The sequence below is a fragment of the Prinia subflava genome, chromosome 17 (assembly GCF_021018805.1).
Source record: "Prinia subflava isolate CZ2003 ecotype Zambia chromosome 17, Cam_Psub_1.2, whole genome shotgun sequence".
Lineage (NCBI taxonomy): Eukaryota > Metazoa > Chordata > Aves > Passeriformes > Cisticolidae > Prinia > Prinia subflava.
In genome coordinates, this window is record NC_086263.1 from 7,362,544 (window position 1) to 7,387,004 (window position 24,461).

The 24,461-nt window shown below is 39.4% G+C and overlaps 1 protein-coding gene across 1 annotated transcript in view; it reads left to right on the plus strand.

Moving 5' to 3' along the window:
• CPPED1 (calcineurin like phosphoesterase domain containing 1) overlaps positions 1 to 23,608 on the plus strand; it is a 39,371-nt gene extending 15,763 nt beyond the window's left edge. Inside the window, exons 3-4 of the mRNA XM_063414096.1 lie at positions 9,524 to 9,946; positions 22,324 to 23,608. Coding sequence (XP_063270166.1) covers positions 9,524 to 9,946; positions 22,324 to 22,547 — 647 coding nt within the window. The 3' untranslated portion in view covers positions 22,548 to 23,608. The remainder of the gene's footprint in view (positions 1 to 9,523; positions 9,947 to 22,323) is intronic.
• The last annotated feature ends 853 nt before the right edge of the window (positions 23,609 to 24,461 follow it).

Sequence of the window (24,461 nt, forward strand, 5' to 3'; positions counted from 1 at the left end):
AGTAGTGACATTTTTCTACTTTTTTCCTACCTTTGTTTTATATTATTAAATTGTTTAATTAAGGATTTTCAAATCATTATGTATAACACGTTTCACCATTTGTGAATTCATAAATTTATCTTTTCTGTGTGGAACAAGCTAAAACGTGATTGTTTCAATCAGCTTTACAGAGCTGCAGTCATATTTAATAATGTTTTCTTACTGCTCCTTGGTGTTCTTGCTGTCTGTGTCTCTCACTCTCGTTGTTGGGCCATACTTGGATTGTAAGATCTTCCAGGACTGTGTCTGTTACATATTTTCATGTTTTTACTGTGCCATCTAATGTGTGTTTCAGGCTGTGAGCCTGAGCATGTGTTTTTGCTGTGAATAGTTTAAACAGGAGGTGACAGAAAAGGCCCTGACAATAGACAAGCTGAAAACAGAGGTGCCCAAACTATACACAGCTCATTGCTGATGTGTCCGTGGTCATTGAGGCACCGCAGCCTTCAGAGCTGCCAGAACATGACTTTGAGTCGTGGGGGAAAAACAGCCAGGCAGGCAGGCAGGCAGGGTCCTAGAGCTGCAGCAGCTTGTGCAGGTGAGAGGTACAGCCTCACCTTCGGTGTCTGGCTTCCTGTAAAAAGGAGTCATGAATTTGGGAAAGAATTGTCACTGACAGAATCACTGTGGGACTACAGGGGATGCAAGTCCTCTCCCTGCCCCAGTGTCCTTCCTCTGTCTCTCTCCCTGCTTTCTCTCCAAGCATCGAGGGCCCCTGCCTGTGTGGCTGTTCTGCTGCTGCCTCCAGTGGCCCCAGCTCTTCTGGGACGTTCTGTGGTGGCAGCCAGCTCCCCCTGCCTGCATGCTGTGCTCTGTGCGTGTGTCTCTGGGTGTGCGCATCACCGGTTTGCGTTTTCCCCCAGGAATTCGCACATTCCGCTAACGCTCTTAACTCCTCCATAAAGCCTCAATAAGGCACATCGGCTCAGTTCAGCTAATTACAATTTGGGGCAACAGTATGTTCTTTATGTGAAGAGCGAAACTGCTGGCTGCATGTCTCCTCAAAATTATATACCCTATCCTGTCTCCCATGCCGTGTTTCTTCATATAATAAAGCAGGCAATGATGCGCAACAAGATTTTAAAAACAGGTGCCAAATGTTGGGATTCTGAGTTCATATTTAGACAGCAATTAAGTGACAGTTTTTCAAATCAGTATTTCTCCATTTGACTTCTGCTTGACAATTTGGTGATCAGAATATGAGATGAGATGGGCATAGTGGCTTTTATACAATTAGTCCCTCTTATGAGCTGTGACACATCCGCAGAGGAGAGTGAAGTTATTTACATTCAGAATAGACAAGCTGCAGAGCTGAAGAACATCAGAGCTGATGGTTCTGGTGGCCAGACAGCAGTATGGCTTCATTTCTGTTTATAATCACTGTAGCATCTGAAGGCATTCTCTCTCCTGGGAGAATCACAACTGTATTAGCTTGAACTTCTTTCCCATGCCCAAATTGGATGTGCAGCTGCTATGGTCCAAAATATTTGTCTCTTGTTTCTGTTAAATATGGAGTGCCTTAACGTGACTCCCTCCAAAAGTGCAGTTTTTATTGACAATAAATCTTGAGACAAAGGCTGCAGAATATACTTGCTAACACCTTACAAGATAACTCTTAAAAAACCCTCTTTGATTTGCTTAATTTTCTAAACTGGGAAAAGCACACACCACAGCAAATGTTCCTAGCCAAAGCATTATTGTATGAAACCTGTTTGTGAATGTTCTGAATTCTCTTACTTATAACACCATCTTGGGCTGGTCAGGAAAGGTCAGTGAATACTTGGTTTGTGTAAGAGCTGAAGTTGGTACGTCCCAGGAAGTCCTACCTGTCTTTTGGTCCAGGATCCACTGAAAAGGAACGTTGAGGAAAAGTCTGGTTTTATCACACTAGGTAAAGTCCACAGTCACTTGCCCATGTGTGTTCTTCCTTGTTGGGAGATACTGCCCAGGCGTTTGGTGTGCAGAGCTGCGCGTTTGCAGCTGCCTTGCAGCCAGCTGAGCTGTCCCTGGCGAGGCGGGTGCTGCGCTCGTGCTTTGTTGCGTCACGCAGGACTGGCATGGTCACACTGCAGGCACCGAGGTGTTGGGAGCTGCAGATCTGCTGCTGGTGGGTTTTGCACACAGGATGAGATAGGAATGTAATGCTGAAATCTGCATGCAAATGCACAAGCTGCCATTTATACATTTGTGAACTGAATAAATTACAGAGAAATGTCAGGTCCAATTCAAGTTCTTAATGCTATATACAGTGATCTGGTAAGACATTCCACAAAGGAAAAAAAATCTGTGAACTGCTTTTAATACTGCTTTTAAACTACCATTAAATAACCAATTTTGATAAAACAAAGGATCATTAATTTTTTTTTAATTGGCCACATAAATTAGGCTGCACTGCTAGTCCTTAAGTGAGGTATGTATATAAGAAGATATTTTGTCAAGTTTTAATTTTAACTAAAAATATAAAAATTCTCAGAAATATTTCTTTCTCATCTAGAAGGCAAAAGCATGAATGCTGATGTTTGATTTGTCCATATAGCAGGCATATGAGCAGGTTAAAAAATAGTGTCATAAAATAGGATTCCTTTAAAAATGGCTGTAAGCATTTTACCTTTACTGTATTTGCTCTTTTTTTGCCATTTGAACTGGCTGCTTGGTTGACTGACAAAAGCAAGTTTGTGTATTTTTTTAACTCCCAGCAGTGTGGCACAGCTGGGGAGGAGGCAGCTGTATTCCAGTGTGACTTGCAGTTTCAGCAAAATTGTCAGCTGAATCCCAATTCCTGAATCTTTGTCAGTGGAGAATTGTAATAGAGCATGAAGTAGAAAAGACATAGATTGACTTTTTAGGTGCAAGGCAGAAGCAGAGGCTTTAAAATGTTTATACTGAATCAGGGTATAGGTAAAGGTTGCATTTGTTTGAAGGCAAGGTAACATTTCATTAATATGTCACTGCCTGATCAATAGGGGAGTGTTAGATGTGACCTAATTTCCTGACCACAAGGTAGCTCAATCTGAATAAACTCACTGCATCTATTTCTTCTGCTGTTGTAACCTGTAACTCTGATATGCTTGGTAGGATGGAATCCAAACCAAAATGATTCTTGGCTATTTTCTTCTCCAAACTCTTACACCAGTGTTAATTACCAATAGCTAAGAATTTGGGTAAGCAGCACGTTATTTGTTAAATATCTAATAACTGTTTCAAGAAATGCCACTGCTGTTGCATAAATAAACGTTTTGTAGTAATTATCCAATTCTAGTAAAACCTAATGGAGCGCTCAAAGCCTCCAACAGCTTTCTGTGAAATTAAATTTGCTCTAATCGGCACAGAGTAGGGTAACATCAGAGGTCTCCACACACGTCAGACAGGCTCAGATTGCAGAGACACCACTGGGCTGTCAGAAGCAAATGTTTCATCTTCACCAAGTATATATTTATTTGTATTTTCTATGTTCTCTAGTCTAGTCTACAGTTGAAGTTAGAAATCCAACTGGCAGATCAATATCTCTTAATATTAAAATCTTGGATATGTAATTAGTTACACAATTTTCTCAGATCTTATATTTTATGATACAAGTACGAGAGACAGTACTAAAAATCTAGTACAAGTGCTAGATCTTTGTCTGAAGTGCTTTTAATTAAGTTTGGGTTTGGTACTGTAGCGTTGAGGTATTTTTCCTGTTTGTGATGATTTCATCAGAAGCACAGACCCAAAGGCCGTGGTGGCCTGTGCTTGCTGTGACAGCTCAGCGTTGCTGGGAGATGAGTAAGGATAAGAGCAGAGTTGAGCTTAAGTGAAGGATAATACTTATTTTCACAGCAGAACGTGGAGCAGTAAATGCCATGAATTAGGTTGTTAAGTGGGTACCTGTGTGGCTGGCACTCAGAAAAATGTCAGCATTTGCAGTCATTATATTTAATGTCATGCACTGAAACCAGGAGCAGTTGATCCCCTAATAGGCTTCCTTGTTCAGTTGGGGATTTTGTCATTGCCTTAATGTAATAATTGTTCATTATTAGCTTAAACTAGAGTTAAAATTTCTTCTTGTTTTAATGCTCAAAGTAATATAATAAAATTAATTTGTGTTTTCATGTAAGAAATTTTTGTGTGATCACTTTTTGAGTCTCAGAACAGATTATTACTTGTTTCGAATGTTCTGAAAAAGTCACTTACAGCTGTAGACAAATGAGTTTTCCAGATTCTGCTTTTCACTGGAACTAATGAAATGAGGTGCTTTGTAAGTTAGACTGAGTAGTCAGTCAGTTTGTTCAGGAGTGAATATAGTCATATTTACATTATTTTTAACGGCATAATTTTTGTTCATCATGAAATTGTCTTCAGGCTATTTGAAGATTAGAAATATATATGTCTAAAGAAGAGAGAGGAGACATTTTAGCTATTACAGCACAGACTAAAGCAAAAAACCTATTTCAGAACATGACCATAATGGGTTTATTAAAATGGATCAGCTTATTCGTGCATGTAATAATTTGGTATGACGCAGTGTGTTGCTTTAGTTCATTACAGCAGACACCAGAGGGGAAGTTTTTGAGTTTAAAGCAAGAAACAACAAAGAGCACCAGTAAGGCTGAATGGGGTGGCCAGAGAGGTCTTTCCTTTCTATGCAGTGCCCTGTCCATGGTCACATTTCTGTAGCATCCTGGGACAAAAAAGAACGTGGTGTTTTGTTCTCCTCATGGCCCACGAGAGAATCGCTGCTTTTATGAGATGAGCAACTGTAAACAGATGAGTAGAGGGAAGAGTCTGGCCCTGGCAGTCAGGAGGAGTCACCTGTATTGATGAGATGGGAAGGGCAGGAAAGGAGGCAGCACAGTGAGAAGCAGTGTCAGAGCTGTGGGGTGGGGAAGCTCCATCTGCATCAGTGCTCTGAAGGGATGCTGTGGGTTGGTGTTTTGAGAAGTGGCAAGATTAGAGCTCAGAGTTTTGTTCACGTTGGTGCATAGCAATCAGATGCAATTGCAGAAGGAGCCTGGTAAGGACAGTGTGGTGTTGATGATACACTGGGTTTGGACTTGTGACAGGGGCAGCAGTGGGGCTGTCCTTGGGCAGGGGGGAGCAGACAGGGACAATGTAGGATCTTGCTTGTAGCCCTCTCAATCTGGAGCAGACAGCCAGGTATCCAAGTCAAGAGCAGAGATGAAAGGCAGTCCTGGTTTCACAGGAGGAGGCTGCTTGCCCACAGAGATGGAGGTAGCAGTTACATTTCCTCCAGTGCAGCTAAAAAAAAGAGCGTGTTTGAGTATGGCTTTGGACTCGCCTCCTCCCTAGAAATTTAGGGAATAGGGCTAGGGGAGGTCCTCTAAATGGAGGAGTAGGGCAGCTGCAGGCAGTCATGAAAATACACGAAACAGGACATATGTCTCAAGAACAGGAACTGCTCAAAATAGATAGACTCTTTGATTTAAGCAATTGTGATGCACTGTAAGGCCCAGGAAAATACACAAATCTGTCTGTTGTTGTTTTTTAAGTCATGTGATTGCTTTCAACAATAATTAGTTGTCTTTTAATGTCAGAGTACTTCTGGTATCATCATAAATTACAGAAAGAATGGGCCCAGTGTTTTTCTAAATCTTGTTTTCATCAGTAGTGTTTTGACTTTTCTATGTTGCTTTTATCAAATGTAGGTACAATTTCTATTTGATATTTTGTGTAGTATTTTTGTCTGCAGTGTAGCTTTACTTGTTCTTTGATAGTCAGTCTCTTGGGTTAAATGTTAAACAGATTGCAGTTACCATATCAGGGCCTTTCATGAGTGTTGCTGGCATAAAACTTAATTTTTCTTTTTTTTCTTCTTCAAACTGAAAATTTGTGCTTTCCGTTAAAAAACAATGTGTTTGCAGCTCCTCTAAGTTTGAGACACTTAAAATACATTAAAATACTAGACCAAGTAATGAGAAATACAGGAAACTATTGTGCCACATTTTTGCATATTGTTAAGTTATTTGAAGATATCTGAGCTAAAGGCTCCTCCTGCCTTGAGGGGAGTACTTAGACTTCTCTGAACACCAAGCCAGGAATGCCTGGGGGTACCACCTCATAATGCCATCATAACTCCCCCTCTTCTCCCCTCCTGATTCACATCAGTAGAAAAGCTGGTGCTATTGTTAATTAATTGATAATTTTTCAATTGGAATACTTCTGGAGGAAAAGTTACAGAGTTGGTGGAGGTTACTGTATGGGTAGAATTGTGTTATACAAAAATTGCCATCAGCAGTGCAGATACAGCTCGGGGGGAAGCAATGCTTTAAGTTGTTTTTAATAGCTGGTGCCTTACAAAAATGAAACCTAACCCGTTCTTAGAGAGGCGCACCCTTCTGTGGAACACCAAAGAAAACTGTAACTAAGGATTAGTAGCTAAAGGATTATTTCTTTGTCATAATAATCTGTAATTCTGCTGACTGAAGGCAGCTCCAGCAAAAATGCTGTAAAATACTGTCTTGAAATGTGCTCTTTCAGTGTGTGAAGAAGGCTGGTTGTCTTGGCTCCTTTAAGCAGTGCAGCACAGAACATTGGAGCTGTTGAGGCAAACAGGGAAACACAACAGAAAACAACAGGCACGGTGACTTTGCACCTTCATGCTCCTGTTCACATCGCTCAGCTTTCAAAAATGATAGACTGGGAAGCTCTGGGAAATTGCACACAACTGCACCAGCAACAGTTCTCACTTTCATATTTTTCATAAAAGCCAAGCTGCCCTTTATGGGCTATTAATTTGTGAAGTCATTTATCTCAGGGCAAGACTTTATTTACACAGCCTAACATAAAGACAGAAAATTGTCGCCTGGGATTTAAAAATGTCACTGCACATGATGCCAGGATAAACATCACAGAAATTTATTTCAGTTGCATGTACCATGGCACTTCACAAATATTTTTTTTGTATTGCCTTTTGCCACTATATTATTTCCCTATTTACCTACAACGAAGTTCCCTCTAAGCCAAAGAAATACATGTCCATCAAACAGAAATGTTTTTCATGAAAATTGGAATAATTAGATATTATAGCTCTGTGCCTGAGACCAATTAAAAGGATATCTTTTATGCTGTGACAGGGACCACTTTAATTTTCCAGTGGCTTCCTTCTTTACCTCTGTCTTTTCCTTCCTTACCTGATACTTAGATGTAAAGTCGGGGGAGGTGCCTCAGGAGGGCTCCTTGTGGCACACATGGTGTGTGGCACACACGGTGTGTGGCACACATGGTGTGTTGTGTTGTGGTCGTGCAGCTCAGAGCCACTGGGACATCCAACCCTTCCTCTCCAGCACTGCACCAAGAGGTCCTGAGACATCCTCCACTTTTCCCCACTTTTGTCTCTTTAGGATTCTCTTCTTTGAAGTTGTTTTGACCTTCTGCCAAGAAAGAAAGAAGGCAAAAGTTTAAAACAACTGCATCTCGGCAATTGTTCTAAACCAGTCCCTCTTTAGTAGGATTTTCTAGGCTCTTGGGCAGAGACCTTGTTTTCCATTTTTTGCAATCTGTTTTCTGCAATAAACACTGAATATGTTTCTCTGTTGCTATAGAAATAATATTTCATTAAATGAGGGAATCAGTGCCCTGCTCTCAACAAATCTAATCTAAGTGTTAGTCTCTAGAGCTTGAATTTCACCACTGGGAAGAGGTATACATAATTCTGCAAATTATTTCTGTAACTTTTGCATAAATGTCTTTATACTCTGCAACTGTTAGCTAAATTTCCCAAAGTGATAGCATGGAGTTTAACATGGTGTAATGTGTTTACATGGATCTAAACAGAGCCTTCCCCCTCGCATTTCCCCGCCCTCCTCCCCCAGACGTTTTCATATTCAGAGCTTGAAATTTCCAACTCTTGCGTAGCAAAATGGGAAGTGTCAGTAAAAGCAGCACTCTCAGCCAGGTTCCTTACCCTGCGGGCAGCAGTGTGCCAGGTTTATTTGAATTTTTGGTTTTATTTTTTAAAACTCAGCATCTCCAAGTAATATAGATATTATTTGTCCAGTTTTTTTCATGGGATTAACAAGAACAGCCTAAACTGACCATTAATGTACCTCAAAAAGTGATCTGCTCTCCACTATGTTCTGGACTCCCCTGGGTATCATATGCCCAGTATTTGTCAAATTACTCAAAGATTTTCCTACAATAACTTTCTACCCTCTGCAGCAGTTAAAACCAAAGAGAGCTGTGGATTTTGACTTAATGCACCTCATATCAATATCCTTACATTTAACTATAATTTAGACCTAGTATGTTTTTTTTCTCAGTATTTTTCTAAAGCTGTAGAATTCTGGTAACAGCAATGAGGTGGTACTGAAGCCTGTAATTGTAGGGTGTGTAAAACAAAATATTTGTTATAAAGGGTCAGCGTTTGTCAACATATTCATCATAAGCATCTTGAAGAAATTCTAAAAACCTCTTTTATCTCATAGTTGCAATACAGGAACCCATTTATGCATTTCTGTGTGTAAGGTATGTGTGTAGTTAGGAAAATAAACACAATTTTAAAGTATACGTTGATTGATTGGCATAGACCTGTGTGCAAGTGTATGTTAGAAACCTGAATTCAGAGTTCTTGTAAAAATCCTGTTACAGCTTTTGGTTAAAAAACAGAGTTATTATGTGTGAAATGGGCCCATGCTAGATGTGTGTTATGTATTGCGGGACAAAACTAATTTATACATGTTCATTTAAATCATTAATAATAATAATCATATCGTTGGCCTCTAGTTAAAGATTAGTCTTTAGAAAACATAGGAAAACCTCTGTCATCATTGGAAGAAAATAGCTACCCTTTTAAAACTTCCTTTCTGAATTTTTTCAGTGATTGTAAATCAGTCTGTCAATAAGATAAATCTTTGTAGGTAGGGACAAATCCCTGACATCCAGAAGAGTATCTGGATGGATATGCATATTAATATAAAGGCAGAGATGCAGGGAAAACTAGCAAAGTACACAAACACTTTTTAATTTAATAGCATGCTTATTATTAAAAGAAACTCATCATATAAATAAGTCACCACAAGACACTGATTAAATTTTTGCTGTTAAAATAGTTCTTATAATGAAAAAAACCACAACCCCTCAAACGTAGCAACCCTTAATTTTGTTGCACAGCCATAAAATATAAGTCACAAGTTGACCTGGTTTTTACCCTTGTGCTGTTACACCATCCAAGGCTGCTGCATTTTATTTTTTCACCACATCAGTCTGTAGGTGAAAAGAATCAGCTGAAGCTCCTGGTGCAAAGCAGTGACCATGGCATCACCCAGTGCTGTGCTCTGCTGGGTCCTGCCTTCAGGCCAGCTGCTGGAAATGGCTGAGGCCTTGGGAAGAGAGGGACAGCACTGCCTGGGTGTACAGGGATAAAAGGGAGATGTTTTCGTGATCACATCTCATAGACAGTATTTTCTTACTGTGCATAGTTCCATAAACAAAAGCTAAAAATGAAGAAAACAAACACTCTAATGTTCTGTATTTTTCTTTTTTTTAGGAAGCCGATGGAAAAAAGACCAAGAGCGAGATTTAAAGAATGTTCTGAAAAACACTGACCAGGACATACCACTGGTATTAGTCAGTGGGAATCATGATATTGGCAATACTCCAACAAAAGAAACCATAGATGATTATTGCAAGAACTGGGGAGATGACTTCTTCAGCTTTTGGGTTGGAGGTGTTTTCTTTCTGGTGTTAAATTCTCAGCTATATTACGATTGTTCCAAGTGCCCTGAGCAAAGGCAAGCTCAGGATGCCTGGCTCGATGAGCAGCTGGCTGTTGCTGCAAACCAGAAATGCAAGTACATAATTGTATTTCAGCACATCCCTCTGTTTCTGAGCAAACCTGATGAAGACGATGATTATTTCAACTTGCCTAAATCCGTTCGTCAGGAGATAATGGAAAAGTTTCATAACGCAGGTATTTCCTCAAACTTTCCTACTCTTTTTTTGTTTCAAATTGCTAATGGCTCTCCTGCCAGACAAAATTGGACTTAAATGGGACTGTTTTCAAGGAATTTTTGAATACTGTTTATAAGCCTCATTGTTTCTCCTAGATCAAAATCATCAACTGAATCTACTCACCTGTAAAAAGTACCAAACAAAATTTAAAACTTTGAGTGAAAAGTAAAAAGCTAAACATGAAAAGTTCCTTAACATAAATAGCAAGGGTTCCATTTTGCAAGTACTGACAACCTGAGTTTTTCCTGCCTACAGAGGGGAAGATCAGGTATTGCCATAGGAGAAAAATACAGAATTTATGTTTTACATAAAACATGGAAACAGAATTCACAATTACCTTGGAGGTTGCTTTCTCCCACACTGAGCCAATTTTAAACCAAGAGTGTAATGCACCCCAGATTTATTCAGTGTTAAAACAAGTCTTGCTCTGCTAAAATCCATCCTTTGCACATCCGTTTCTAATAGGGGCCATGTCTGGGATGAAGGGCAGGTGGAGCATGTGCTAAATGAGTAATTGTACCAAATCCCTCAGCTTTGCGTGATGCCACTTGAGCGCCATGGAGACAGACAGAGCACACAGCTACTCCTCCATGCTGTTCCCATTGTTTCTGGTAATTGCCTTCATGTTCCTGGAGTGTGCCAGTCCCTCAAAATTTCCTGCCATCTCTGCATCAGAATGTCATTTTCTCTGTATCTATAAGAGAGCACATTATTTGGATTACTGAACAATGCAAATTTTTTATGATCTTGTTCCTAATTTACCATCTAAGTGTTAAGCCTGGCCTCATCCAACTCAGCCTAATTTCCAAGCTCTCAATCTCCTACTGTTACCAATCAGTGGGGCAAAAATTCACAGCTATCTGAGGGCTCTCCAGGGCAGTGATATACTTGCAGATTCAAGATTTACAAGTGGGGTTTTTTTCCCCATAAGGAGACATGCTGAGAACACTTCATATCGTTTTCCATTTTTCTGTCAATGTTAATTTAGTGGGAAGTGTTGCTCTTGGAGAGCTGGGCAGCTGTGACTGCTGTGGACCATGGACTGCAGCACATCCCAGTTCATGGGTGTATCCCAGGAAACTGGCATTCATGTGGGAACCAAAGCAGTTCTGTTCTAGGATCTTGTGGCATCCAGTTGATTTACTAACATTTGGCAACACTCAATACTGGGAACATAATTAATCAAGTGGTAAAAGAAACATTATCATTGTAACGTTGTTATGTTTTCATGTTTCTTAGAAGGTGTCCAGAGGCTTAACCAGAAGTTGGGAAGGCTTTAAATGATGGGGAAAGGAATGGAATGGGAAGTGAGCAATATAACTCTAGGGAAGAATTCCCAAACTCCTTTCTGTGCCACCCTCCATCATTTCTCCTTGTGTCCCTCATTCCCATCTCTAATAAGTTGTTTGGTTCCTTAATGAGTGTGTTTAAACACTGCTCTTTGGCATGCTCGTTACTATACACTGCGTCAGTAGGTAACATTTGCAAGCCAATAATCAAACATTTTGCTAATGAAATGAATACAGAGAACAGGCAGCTCAGTAACTCAGACTGCTGAGAAAAATGAGCTGAATCAAAAGTTGGCTCAGAGTTACCTTAGTAACGGGTGCATTCTGTTTCCATTTTATTATTCCATTTAAGAGCAGCCTTTGTGAGACCACAGAGGTCTCAGCAGGTTGCAGAGAGGCTGTTGGCATGGTGGGGTAGAGGCAGAGAGATGCAAGGACACCACTTGCTTTCTCTGCTTTGCCAAAGAATAATCAAGTTTAGCACATCATTAGATGTGAACTTGGTTTTCCCCCAGTTCACTTCATACATTCTGGGAGGATCAAAACACAGAATATTGCTAGTGAAATCCCACATACTTTGCTTTTGTTTTTAATTTAGAAATTTGGTGTAACTATTTATTCTGGAAAAAAGAAAGTCAGTCTGCCTTTTTAGGAGACCACCAGGCTGCCGCTATTCTTCTCCTCCAGCCTTCTCCTTCCTCTGCCTCTTGCTGTTTCAGCGCTTGTAACCGTGTTTGTTGTGTCATTATGTCAGTAACATACATGGTTTAGGGTGTTTGGCAGAATTAGATGGGCATCATATTCTAGTTATTTATAACCCAGGGTCAAACCTGGAATTACCCCAGTTCCCATATTTATACTTTTTCTAGAAGTGTCAAACGCTTCTAGAAAACTCAGCAGGTTACAGAAGTACAGGAGAGGAAAGATAATCTGGTCATTCAGGTCTTCATGAGAACAAGGAAATTCATATGGATCAAGTAGGAAATAGTCAGATACTTAGAGTATGGTCCTATTGATCATACGGTGATATGGTTACAGGTGCTTTAAACTGAGGTATGCAACTTCAGAAAATTCTGATTTTAATTCCAAAGCCCAGCTCTTCTCTAGTTATTCTCTTCTAATCACTCCCATGTTACATAATGGTTTTGGTGTAAGTATCTGCTCATTACAAGCAGAGATAAAAGACTAGCTGTAGAAGCTACATCTGGTATGAAATACTGAATTGCATTTCTCACATTAGAAGTGTCCTTAACAGTTGGGCTAATTAAAGATAAAATCATGTCCTTATGATAAATATTTATAATTGAAAATCTGGCACTTGTAAATATGTATTACTACTGTGCAAAGTTAAACCATACTTGTAAGCTGCATGTGTAAGAAATCCTGCTAGACCATATTTCTTTTAAATGCATTATAACAACTATTGTCCTTGAAAATGTGATTTCAGTCACAGTGAAAACCAACTCAGTTGAGAACAGAGTTTAGCATTTCTGCAGAGATACCTTTCTGAAGGTGTATTGGTGTAACTTCTGCAAGTTAAGCCTAAGTTGTCAAAGGCTTAAAGGCTCTGTCTCTGCTACATGCAGACATTAAGTACAGAAAAAGCCCGTGTGCAAGAACTGTGAAAGAGCTGACCTGACGTTCTCATCTGCGAGATCTGCCGGAGTCACTCGACTCTGCTGCATGAAATGCATATTCAGCTTTTAAGGATTTTACAGTGCTGATATAAATAGGTTTCCTCATAGCATTGTAGAGGAAATCAAGAAGTAGTAATGGTCTAGCCAAAAATCTGGTCTGCAAATTATGTGTCATTGATAAACATAAGCAGCAAATTAAGTTTTCAAATTAGGCAGTTTATGTAATAGAAGACCTACTTTGTCTTATATATCTCATTCCAGTAAAATTTTCTTAGGACATTAAATATTTTTTCTATGACCTGAAAAGTATGGGTATTTTTGGTGAGCTGTAGGCAATCTTTTAAAGACTTTTTGTCCTCAGAACCATCATTGACACACTGAGCAGTACTTATGTTAGTCAATACAATATAATAATAAATGTTTCTTAATAGCACAAATCAGCTAAAGCATTTAACTGAACTTAGGAGCTCTGTTGAATAAAATCTAAATTAATAGATGTTTTTTCACCAACAGGGCTGAAAAAAGATCTTGTTTCAGAGTATAGGTGATCTATGTAGCTGAGAGATGATGTATCTTAGAGAAAAATAACTAGACCAGAAATAGAAATATACAGAAGGAAATTCCCTACAGTCTTCAGTTTATTTTAATTAAAAAGTTTTAAATTCATCCCAGTGTCTTCAAAGCAATTTTTCAGATGTGGTTAAAAGTACTTAATATGTACATAGGGGCAAAAATAACAACCTAATTTCATTAAATGTGTATTTTTTCATTATATTTGTGACTGGAGGTGCTGTAACTTCTAACACCTTTACTCATTAAAAGAGTGTGATATATCTATATTCTCCTCTTAGAAATGTTGTGACAGGAGAGCAGTGTTAAAGGAAGAAGAAGCTCTCAGAACATCCACAGCTGAGATATATTTGAGCACAAAATTAAGACATGGAGTGTTGAAAGCTGTTGTTTCTAAAATTTACCAGACAACATATGCTATGTTTCATTATTTTCTTTGTTGTGTAATCAGAGTTGACAGGGGAGTAATATTTTCATCTTCCTGCCATTGAGACCTTGATTTTGGCAAAGCCCATACATTGAGTGAGTAATCTCAGTGCTTATGTGTCAGTATTGAAGGTAATTTAAATACTCTCAGCTTCAGTGGTTTAGATCAACCTCCTTCAGAGTTGCAATTATGCACTTATGGCCCAGGTAGAGTGACCACATTTGGCATATTCTATGTAAGAACAGTTCCTGAGGTATGGTAATGTAAATCTTGTGTGGAGATACACATAGACATAGATTTTTAAAATTTTTTTCAGAAATTCAGCAGTAAGTACAAAATACATAGTCTGTAAGGACAGTAAGTAATGTTTGTTCTCGGATAAATTTTTGAAATCAGTTTTGTCCACTGGGCTAAAGCTTTCTCTTGATCCGTAGAGCACACAGCAATCCAGGACTGTTTGGGGTTTGTGTCAGCTCTCTGAGAAAGCATCGCTTTCAAATGGAAAACAGCAACAAAACCAGGAAGTAAATTCCACTGAAAGGTCACAGAAGGCATTCACAGAAATGAACTTTTAAGGACAGAGTGACCCTCTAGAGACAGGACCTCGAAAGGCTTATTTAGAGCAGTGCTCTAATTAGGTGATCTGGAATCACCCTCTGGCTGTGCCTGTTGTTTTTCCTCTGATTATACAGGAAAAACAAGTGACACTAAAATTCTTTTCTATATAGCTCTATTTAGTATTGTCTTAAAGACAGTTATCTTATAGAAAGAAGCTTTTGACATAAATATACTTCTCAAAATAATATTTCATCTCCTACTCACACAGACCCACTGACCACCAGCCATGGCAAATTCCTGATTCTTTAGGGTACAAAGCAAATTTAAGGCAGAGGCTCCCTGCACGTTTGCAGGATAATGTTTGCAAAAAAGAATGCATGGGATTTTTATATTGAGATGCTTATAGAGCTGTGCAATGTAAATTCTAATTACTGAGTTCTCTTTTATTCATACAGCTCTTCTGAGGAGGAAGGATAACAGAGAGCTTCCAAAGGGTTACACAAAATAATTCTGTATGTTACTGAGGGCTGGCCAAAGAGCTCATGAAAGGGAGGATGTTGATCCCCAGTGCTTACCAGTGGAACTGTTCCCTTCTGCTTATGCTCTGTTGGGAAATTATTGAGGTTTTTTTGATAACAGAGTCTGAGAACTGCCTGAACACTGAGCAGTTAACAGTGACTGATGCTTTCACATCTTTGTTTGCTGCTCTAACACCTGCTTGGCAGATGAGGCAATGCGAGCACTCTGAAATTGCAATGAGATAAAATCAATTCTATTCTACTGAAGAGATTTTGTTTTCAAAGACTTCTAAATATTATCATTTCTTGTGTAGCACTGGAGTCTTGAAAAGATGAGGTACACCACGTGCCTGAGGGAGTAAAAAGGTGCAGCAAAAAATGCCTATGGTAATGTGGCTCTTGTAGGGAAGCTGAAAGAACATCATTTTGGAGTGCAAAATTGTTGTGAGAACAGGTATTACTCTTGAACCAACCACATTGTTCAGCACTTCAGACAGCAGCTGTAGTCTGCAAGTGAAAGGAAGAAAGAAAAGCCAGTTTGTGCCTGATACTCCAGGGAAAATGTTCAAGATCAATTTATCCATATGACTTAAATGGTTGTATTTGCCAGAAACACTGCCTTTTACAAAATACCTGTGTGCTCTTACCTGTGTGGGGGTGTACACACACATCTCAGAGTGGCATCTCCCTGTGCCTGGACAGGGTACAAGAGTGTTGGTAACATTCAGATTCTCCAATACAATTTAATGTCTTTACAGAACTGCTTCTCCACCTGTTAGCTTCCACTTCAGCTCTACTGGTGCTCCTCTCTAGCTCCTGCACTTTGGGGACAAATGTATCTAGGATCAGCTTTTTCTAGTCTGTCCTCTTTCTTCAGTCCTTGACTGAGAACTAGAATTGTGTGATGACTCAGGGATTTTTGGATAAGCATAGCTCTCTTTAAAATCTAATTTTACCATTAACTGAAAAGCAGAGTAATGGGACCAGAATGAGGGTCTCAACAGCCCAGTCTGCTGCTCCCCTGCTCTCCAAACTCTTGTGACGTGCACAGGATAGAAGAGTGCATAATGGTATTTCTTTCCAGGCCTCTTCCCACCTCCAAGATTTTTTCTTTCAAGGACTTACTGTATCATATTGATGTTGTCAATATAATGCAATTTAGTGATTCCTCTCTAGATTTGTTCAGTTGATTTGTGAAAACTGACAGCTTTCACAATGGTCTGCAGGAGGGAATTTCATGTTTCACAGCTCTGTGAAGAAATATCTCCTTTTGTTTGTTTTGAACTTCACCTGCAGTCTGGATGGAGAGCCATCAACCTGAAATGCAGTGAACATTGATTCATGTATGCACTTACTGTAAAAAATAGTTCATTAATCACCACTTAAAAGGTGATAACCTGAACCATGTGATAAATTTCATTGTTCAGTAAGAACCACTTTTTTTCCCAAAATTCTCTACAGAGAGCATGGGAAGAGAGGCAAGGTCTGTACTGTACCCATTACATATTTATTATGTCATTCATATTGCACTAATTTAGCCTTCTCCTTATTTTACAGTCTCATTTGCTTTTGCTGAGAAAAGCATTTATTTAATTGAAGGCTCAGTCTAAATAAAGCATGCTACTGATTGCCTATGCTGATTATTCCAGGCATTCTCCTCCTAATTTGGAAAATCTGCTTGCTTTTCTTTGGTTTATTTTTATGTTGGTAATTTTTTCCTATATTTTTACTCTGTCCATAGTGCTGGGTTGAGCAGTTTGATTTCCAGCCTAGGCGAGGTCAGTCACAATTTGGACACAGCAAACCTGCCTCAGAAATGGGGTTTGTATATTTGGAACTAGAGTTGGAAAACAGCTTCTTCTGAGTTCAGGGGATTTTGGAATCAAGCCACAGAAGTGAGTGTAATTACAGAAATTGGAGTCAGACATCCCTGGAATTTCAACTAGTTCAATTCAATTACAACCCAATATTATCTGATTATGTGAGAAAAATAGTTTTCCAGGTGCATGCTTCTTTGGGGTTTTTTTATATTTCAAGGTAAACGTGGGTGCATTGTTTTCCATCCATGTCATTGCAACTCAGTTTCCCTAGAGACTGGGGCTCAGTCTGTATTTCTTGAATTAAACTAGAAAACAGTAAATTCTGCAAGAAGTCAAGAGGTGTTACCTGTTTCACAAACTCTTACTGTTGCATGGTTACAGAATACACCTGTTTGTTTAATAAAGCAGAGAGATTATTTGGCTAGCATTTCTTGTTTAAAATGGAGACATTAACGTGATTTAACTATTCCTAAAATAGAAAGGCTGGTCAAAACACTGAATAGAAAAGGTGTGGCTGTTTGTGGGGCCACACAGACAAACTGCCTCCTGGACAATACTCAGTTGTAGTTTCTTTTTGTGCAATGAAGTATTTTCTCACTTGGTTCTTGTCAGAAATAAAATCAAGTGTGCTAACAACACAGGGATAGCTAAAATTTTCTTCTCGTTTTCTTCAGTATCTCCAGGGTTGAAAAAGGTGGTGAATATTTCAGTGAGGACTTGGTTTCTTTCAGAACATTCCTCTGTTTTGGGTTGCTTGGGAGCTCAGAGGTGCTGTAAGATGGCCACAGTTACAGAGAATAATCTGTATAAAATCCGAGCTGCTGCAGCTTGTGAGGATGTGATGGTTGTACATAGGCAGCTGCTTCTGAGCCTGCTCGGATCCCCTGGAGCCTCCTGATCCCTTTCTGTGCCAGCCTTTTCTGTGCAGCATCCAGAGCACGTCTCAGACACTTGTGTAGACCCCTTTCCCTGTCAGGCCAGCGAGGCAGTGGAACAGTACCTGTTACACCCTCTCTGTAAGAAAAGCGTCTTTCAATACATGGTGCTGGTGTGGGTCATAAAGCCGAGAGAGAGAGAGAAGCAGCAGAAAAAGTGAAGATGGGAAATGCTGCTAAAAATTGTCCAACTTCCCAAAGTTGTTAAAGTGAGGAAGATGCAAATCAAAAAGAGCTTGGTGAAGCTCTACTGCTGATTTGGTGAGCTGGTTTTAGAAAGCAGACACAGGAAACTAAAGAGAGGGGAGGAAGGTCTTCAGAGGTGCTTTTGAATTTCCTTTTGAAAATTGTCTGCAGTAGAAGTCATGAGTCAAGTGTTCGTAGTGTAGTTTAGAATTGGAAAAAGATATCCAAATTAAAATAGGAGCTTAGTTTGAAATTCTGTTAAAATTGGGCTGTGCTGTAAAGATTCTGCCTATGAAACAGGTAGCATCAAAGGCAGCATGCTGAACTGCATGAGCTGGTAACTCCCCTCGTGCCTTGCCACAGCCACTGTGTGGCCTTACGCAGTCTGTGAATTAGCATAAAACCAAAATGTTTATATGCTTGTTTCATGGTTGAGCTGATGTAAAGTCTAAGGCTTATAAACATATTTAAGTATTGTATCTCATCACATGACTCTTGAACAATCCTTGTTTGGGTTTGTTGTTACATCATGAATTATTTTTGCTAAGTAGGCTGCTCTGGGCTCAAAGAACTTGTACCAAAGTAGGTATTTCATTCTTTAGTAGGGATGCATTATTCTGAAGGGGAAAGGTTATCATCAGATCTGGAGAAGGAAAATCTTTCTGTCTTTCAGATTCAGCTTTTTCAGATCAGAACTAAGAAGGACATTTTGTGCTTGATCAGAAAATAATGGTAAATTGCATGGCAGGAGAACAGTTTTGGTTTATTAAAATCAGAACTGATTCCTGTATCTAAACCTGTTTTTACAAAGGCACTGACTTTTTTCACATATTGGCAGATTCATAGACCTCATGTTTGGTAGCAGGCACGAAGCTGGGTGGGTTTAGGTGTTTCCATGACCCAGGTACAGTTTTAGCACAGACAGAGGAAGACCTGGGAGCCAGCACTGGGTGGAGCCTGCCCTGTGTCTCTGGCTTCCAGTCCTGCCCTGATCAAAAATTGATTTGGCAGTTCAGACCTTTTTCGGTAGCAGTTACTCTGTAATCTGTGGCATGTTTTTATGCAGTCTGACATCAGATGAGGATGTGTGGATTGTTTTGCTTTTTTTTTAGCGTAACTGTCTGCACAGTTTTTTACTTTATTCTGCTTTTAATCCATTTTTTCTTTAATGAATAATCCATTAAGTATGAATAGTGTCTTGCAGTAATGGATCTAGCTGTTTTTAGTAAATGGATACTGTGAAACCTCCAGTCATGTTTAAATTCAAATAGCTGTATATTTCATAAAAAATGAAATAATGAACGCTTGTGAAGGTGCCATTCTTTGGACATTTATTTACACAGGAGTTTTTTAGTATTTCATACAGCTTTTATATCAATGCTTCTTCCAGCTGCTCTGAAGAAGCATTGATTCTTCTGTTCAAGAACCCAGCGGTAAAAGCAAATCACTGCTCAACCTTTTTTCTTCTGTTGTAGTGGAAGGGAATGCATGTTTTATTGTACAGCTGGATGCATTGAACTGACCTGGGGACACATTAAAGTGGGCTATAGAAAGGGGGTCTGCCAGGACACTGTTCCTTCCTCACAGAGCTGGGGGGAAGGGGTGGGGGTGTCTGTTGCTAGCAACTTGACATCATTACTTCAGAAAAACATCTGAAATTAATAAATTAAATTGGAGTGCATACATCTCTAAGATTCTTTTTATGTTAAAGATCAAAAGCAAGAGCAAAGTAAATTGCCTGCTTCTCATCTTGGTATTATTGCAGTGACTGGTTCAGCTGGTGCAGTGCAGCTGAGTGAACAGAGCAGTGCTCCTGCAGAAAAACCCCAGCAGTGAGCATCTCTGAGGAGCTGGGACCTGTTTGTCTCCTGTCCTGTAACCCAGCAGTAACAAGAGTTAATACTGGCACTAGCACTAAAGACTATCTGAAAACTGAAGTCTGTCTCTGCCTAGGGTGGGTTTCTCAAAATCTTTCCTAGAATTATCAGACAAGTGGAACATTTTTTCTTTAGCATAACTACAATTCCTTTATGACTTTTGTATCCTCTGTCCTTCTAATTGCACTTAGTCAGGGTTTGGTTTACATATATGATGACACAAAGTCTTGGCCCCTTTTCCTGTTCTAAATCAAAATGTTAAATTCTCTGGATGGTGGGAAGATGCTACTTTAGGACACAATTCTTCCAGTAAAAAGAGAAAACTTAATTCCCTTCCAAAGTACTTATTTCTGTTACTAAAAGTGTGTCCCATGGGTTTGCACCTCACTATGGGTTTATGATTCTTACTTGTTCTTAATTTTTCCATAGACTAAAGTAGTTCTGCTTACCCACAGCAAAAGTGGAAAATACTGAAAAGTCCCTGTTACCTTGTTACCGTATCGGCATCACTGACTTTGGTATTCCACTGCTGCCTTTGAGGACTCTAGCTGGGCTTCTCCCACCATGTAAAAACACTTCACCAGTTTTGCTGGGTTTGTGCAGCTGAGTCAAAGCAAGCTCCCAGAGCTGTCCTGCAGTGCAAGTGTACCTCCTGCAGCATGCAGAGCAGTGGTTCCAGAGCAGGATAATCAGCCCTCATACACTGGAACAGGGGAACAGACAAGCTGGAGCTGACAAAGCCCATGTGCCATTGCTCAGTGCCAAGGTGGCTTCACTCTCTGTTTTCTACCTTGACTCATTTGCTGTTTGAGAAAGGCTTGGATTTGAAATATGAAAGCCCATGTAGCTCTTACCAGACACACAGCAGAATAATTTATATTTTGCTTTCTGAGCTGCTTAATTTTTAACTATACTTTGAGCCAAGTTTATATATTTTATAGCAGTCTTCAGATCACTCACTCCCACAAAAGCAAAAGACTGATGTCAGCCAGCTGTCTTAAGATGGGCTTACCTACTTCCCTTTTCATTTTGTCTCTCTGAAGGAGATCTAAATCTACTGCAGGAGAAAATATGGAAGGTTTTTTCTGGCTGGAGAAATCAGGATTTCCATGTTGTAGTGTGTTCCTCATTACAGCTCTGTGGCTTTAAATTGCCTCTGCTGTTTTCCAGAATTTCTGCTGTCTGAAGGCAAAATCCATTGTTGCTAGTTTTTTATTTTTTAAACATCATGTAAGGTTGTAGTGTCTCACTAATTCCCCTCTCTGGCCTGCCAACAAAATTTCCAGTATTTTTAGCCATCTGGTCCAGTAATTTTCTGTTTCACAGCAGTATAAAGTAGCATTAGATGCAGCTTCAGGAGGCTCTAAGGGTCTGGACCAAAGGTCCAAGGACCTTAGACAAAGCATGCCAAAACATAATCCCAAATCCTGTTTGTAAAATTAGCTGTTTATACTGACTCCATGTTTCCATTCAAAATAAAGCATGCACTACCTTAAATTAGCAAGAAAACTGATGAGTATTTTTTTACCAAACTGTGAATGTTGTTCAGTGTGGTGCTCAGCTGTACCTGTGGGCAGAACATGGAAAGGCCGAATGGCAAAGGAGGGTGGAATAAGCTGTGAATTAAAAGCTTTGTCTAGGGCAGAACGTTCTCTCTTGAGGAGGAAGCTGCATTCTCAACTCTCTTGTGAGGGGGTTTGCAAACTTTGACAGGAAAGAAAAGTACTTAGCAACAGATGGCTGTTTTTATTCAGACTCAAGGAGATTTCATAGTTTTGTAGTAATAAAACCATCTCATTAAAATTTATCAAATATGGGGAGGGGAGGATAATCTATTTGGCAGCATAAATCTGACATGTACAGACAATCAAAAAGGCCATTCAGATTAAAGAGTACAGCTTCTACCCATTTGTTTGTTTATATTTGCAAGACAGCAGAAACAAAAAGTAGAAATTACTAGTTTGGAGGTGAGCATGACACAATTCATTTCATTTCAGATTGTTTCAAAATTTCATTAAAGCTGTATTTTTTACTCCAATAAAGTCCAAAATATAAGTAACCTTAAACAAAAAAAAAGGAAACAGAACAGCCTTAAGTCATTAAAAATTTTCTTCATACTGATAGACAAATCCAGATCTGTTCTCTTTGCCTTTCAACCTGTGTTTCAGTGCCATCATTCTCAAGGCAGATATTTTAATCAGCTGCTTCTGGAATGTCCCTTCTTTCTAGGCAAAGGAGTGGGGAGACAACAAACAAACCTTGCAGTGGGCATAAGGAACTCAGACTTCAGTAGCCCTAAACGCAGCTGGTGGAGCACAATGAAGTTTGATTAATCATTTATTACTATTAGAATTATGTACTACTGTTTACTAATTATATATTTAAAATGCAGTTTGGGTAAATGGCTTAGTTTTAACTTCATGCTCGATGAGCCATTAAAGAATGAAGGTAAATGTGACACCTGTAAGGTGCTAACTAAATACACACTCTTTTTTTGTTTGTTTGTTTGTTTGTAACAGGTGTCCGAGCTGTATTTGCTGGGCATTACCACAGGAATGCTGGAGGGTCCTACAAAGGCCTGGAAATGGTGGTGTCATCAGCCATAGGGTGTCAGCTGGGACAGGATACCCACGGCCTTCGAGTGGTGGTTGTGACAGAGGAGAAGGTGGTGCACAAATACTACAGCTTAACTGAACTGGGCAGCCACGGCATCGAGAAGGAGCTGCTGGATATGCTTGGATAAGGAAAAGTAGGCTGTGTCAGGAGGTGTTTTTCCATATTAGATAAACAGTTCCATAAAGTTTCCCCAAGCAGAACTACACATTTCTGACTGCAGTGTCCCAGAACAGCTCTCAGTTTGTTGTTGTCCTAAATAACAAGGAAGTTGTTGACACGTTTTTCTTTTTGAAAATGAGACCTGTGAGGGATATGGGAGAAGAGCAGAGCTAATATGGTAGTGTGTCATTGAAAAGTACAGCTCTGAGAATTTCCACTTTGCTCCTAGATAATACTTTCTTATTACAGAGAAACTGGTGTCTGTATGACCCTTTAACTAACTTGAGAGGTATTTCAAAATCAATAAATTTAGTAATTTCTGATACCTCCTGGACAATATGAAGGGGGTACATTTTTACAGAAACATCTTTAAAAATGTGAAATTAGCAGACTCCTGCTGACTTTTAGAAACTTTAAGGTCATACCCTGTTACCTTGGGGTCATATTTTCTCCCATTTCGCACACTTTATTTTCTTAGCTCTTCAGAGCCAGGAGCAATAGGAGAGCAGACACATTCTGGTTTGCAGTCACAGCTTGGGTTTCTGTTATATTATAAAGTTATAAAGTTTATATAATGTTATATAGTTTTATAGTTTCCATTATATAGTTTTATATAATGAAAAGTTTGTAAATGAGGCTGATATAAATGTCACTGACGGAAACTAAAGGTGAAACAGTTACTTCTATTTTGAAATTTCACTACCATTCCATTAGCATATATCCTGGCTCTTGCTGTGGAACTTGGAATAGTTGCATGGGGGAATATTCTGCACAGAATACTGTAAGCAGAAGTCACTGTTGATTCCTGGACAAGCAGAGATCTTTGATTTCCAAATGCAATGTAGAGTGCCTTACTGTAAGGCAGTACAGAATACTACAGAATATTGAAAACCCTAAAAAGTATGTTTTCTTCACTGCAAGAAGTCTTTAAAAACAAATTCTTGAAATAGTTGGTGTGCTGCAATCCACCTTTTTTTAGCAAGTGTATCTAGTTTGTTGCAAATAAAGTCTTCATGCAATTAACTCATACCTGCTGGAGTTGTAAGTATGTAGTTGAACACATTTCAATCCTTGCCATGGGTTATCTAGAACTGGAGCAGCTTTGGCACCTGAAGAGGGAGGAACACAGTGAGCATCATTAATGCCTTCTCTCATGTTTTATGTATGTACTCACATACAACAGTGTTCCCTAGAGGGTATTACAGGTATTTAAATATGGTGAGAGGTATGAAATGCTGTGCTGAAGAGTCAGTTTAATTACGTTTTAGTCACAACAGTTTATCAAGGAGTCTCCTTCAAGGCTGATTTGTGGAGCTGCTGAGCCTGTAAAATCACCTCTGCAGCACTGCCCTGCAGCAGTGCCTGTACCTGCAGCTGGACAGGGCCACCTGGGGACTGCAGCCCCACGGCAGCAGCTTGAGCACAGGTAATGCTGGCTTGAGAAAAGAACTGATTTTGCTTTGATTCTTCATCTGCCTGTGCTTAGCTGAATGTTTTCACAGTCTCATTTTCAGCAGAATGTGGAAAATGAGAGAACATTTTATAGCCACATAAATACAATCATGAGAAAAATAATTAACCATCTTTTGTGGCTGGACATTCCTGAATGTAGTAAAAAGTCACAAAAATAAGCTGGGCTTGTGGGGTTTTACCAGTATAAATGACAAATTGTGTTTCCTCACTTTTCACAGTGTAATTAGCTAGTTTAGAATTAATACTGATGCTTTAACTAATTTGAAATGGCAGAGGTCCTTGCTGTCACTGTTCTTCATCTTGTTTATGTCAAGAAAAATAAAATATGTTAGATTATGAAACAATTCACCCAGGGAGACCCTAATTATAATTTAAAACAACATCTTTTGATGTTGAGGACATTATTTTG